The sequence below is a fragment of the Anguilla anguilla genome, chromosome 15 (assembly GCF_013347855.1).
Source record: "Anguilla anguilla isolate fAngAng1 chromosome 15, fAngAng1.pri, whole genome shotgun sequence".
NCBI classification, from domain to species: domain Eukaryota; kingdom Metazoa; phylum Chordata; class Actinopteri; order Anguilliformes; family Anguillidae; genus Anguilla; species Anguilla anguilla.
The window spans coordinates 31,952,596-31,954,637 of record NC_049215.1 but is presented as its reverse complement, the minus strand read 5'-3'; the positions used below and the strand labels follow the sequence as shown (position 1 = coordinate 31,954,637).

The 2,042-nt window shown below is 50.4% G+C and overlaps 1 protein-coding gene across 1 annotated transcript in view; it reads left to right on the top strand.

The window, feature by feature from the left end:
- The window catches only part of cracdla (cracd like a), a 12,575-nt gene that overhangs the window by 1,464 nt on the left and 9,069 nt on the right, over positions 1-2,042 (top strand). Inside the window, exons 2-4 of the mRNA XM_035394323.1 lie at positions 198-371; positions 555-690; positions 1,011-1,175. Coding sequence (XP_035250214.1) covers positions 198-371; positions 555-690; positions 1,011-1,175 — 475 coding nt within the window. The remainder of the gene's footprint in view (positions 1-197; positions 372-554; positions 691-1,010; positions 1,176-2,042) is intronic.

The following is a 2,042-nucleotide window of genomic DNA, read 5'->3' as shown; positions in this document are numbered from 1 at the left end:
CCTCTCCCCCTCTCTCCTCCCCTGCTCTCCTCTCCTCTCCCCCCTCTCTCCTCACCTCCTCTCCTCTCCCCCCTCTCTCCTCCCCTGCTCTCCTCTCCTCTCTTCTTCTCTCCCCTCCTCTCCTCTCCTCTCCTCTTCTCTCCTCCTCTCCTCTCCTCTCCTCTCCTCTCCTCAGTGTCAGTGGCGTTTTTACGCAGCGTACGTGTGTCCACAGGGAAGAAGAAGTCCAAGCTGCAGGTCCTGAGGTCGCGGCTGTTTGGGAGGATGAAGAGGAAGGAGACGGAAGGACTGATGAAGCAGAGCCAGTCCGCCAGTGATGTCACCGCTGAGGCGGCCAGGGAGGGAGAGGGAGACTCCGAAGACGAGTTTCTGTGAGTCTTATCACCTCTTCATTTTCGGCGGGTAGGGGGCGAATTTAAAAGAATGTGAGTTATTCACTTACTTTATACATTACTTCAGCATTATAAATGGGCATTTCTAAGATTGTAAATTGAAAAGATCGTAAATACCTGCCTACACCTGTGCACACCTGCCCGTGTCTGTGCCTCACACAGGTACTCACACAGCCGGCTGGCATCTCGAGCGATGTCACATGACAGCATCTTCCTCGCCGATGAAGCACAGGCCCCCGTGGAGCCGGTCCGGATTCTGTCCCAGGAGAGCGTGCACGGAAAGATCAAAGCGCTGCAGGTAAGCCAGCTGGCTGCCGGCGGGCCTGGAGAAACACAGCACAGTGGTTGTGCCACGTTCTGAGAAACCCAAGGTGACTCCCCTCCCCTGTCTCTGACTGGTCAGATGAAACAAACGGCCACCGCTCTCCCTTTCATTCATTGGTCAAGTAAAATGAATGACTACTGCTCTCCCTGTCTCTGATTGGTCAGATGAAACAAACGGCTACCGCTCTCCCTTTCATTCATTGGTCAAGTGAAATGAATGACTACTGCTCTCCCTGTCTCTGATTGGTCAGATGAAATTAATGTCCGCTGCTCTCCTTGCCTCTGATTGGTCAGATGAAGCTGCAGCAGCAGAATCTGCGTCTGGGCCCGCCCCCCCTTTTGATCCCCGGTAAGCGGGCGGAGGACACGGGGGTTAGCTCTGAGGATGACGGGCTGCCCCACAGTCCCCCCGAAATCTCCCTCTCCCTGCCTGAGGGCCTGGCTCGGGGTGCCCCAAAGGTGACTACAGCAACCCCCAAAGCTGTAAAACATACCCCTACATGCTAACCCCAACATCACATATACCCCTAAATACTGCCCCCGATATCACATATACCCCTAAATACTGCCCCCAACATAACATATAACCCTACATACTGCCCCCAACATCACATATACCCCTAAATACTGCCCCCAACATCACATATACCCCTACATACTGCCCCCAACATCACATATACCCCTAAATACTGCCCCCAACATCACATATACCCCTAAATACTGCCCCCAACATCACATATACCCCTACATACTGCCCCCAACATCACATATACCCCTACATACTGCCCCCAACATCACATATACCCTTAAATACTGCCCCCAAAATAACATATAACCCTACATACTGCCTCCAACATTACATAAACCCTCTACATACTACCTCCAATATTACATATACCCCTAAATACTGCCCCCAACATCACATATACCCCTACATACTACCCCCAATATCACATATACCCCTAAATACTGCCCCCAATATCACATATACCCTCTACATACTACCCCCAATATCACATATACCCCTAAATACTGCCCCCAACATCACATATACCCCTACATACTACCCCCAATATCACATATACCCCTAAATACTGCCCCCAATATCACATATACCCTCTACATACTACCCCCAATATCACATATACCCCTAAATACTGCCCCCAATATCACATATACCCTCTACATACTACCCCCAATATCACATATACCCCTAAATACTACCCCCAATATCACATATACCCCTTCAAACTGCCTGCAACATCAGATATACCACCCACATCCTTCCTCCAACATGACTTATACCACCCACATACTGCCCCAAAT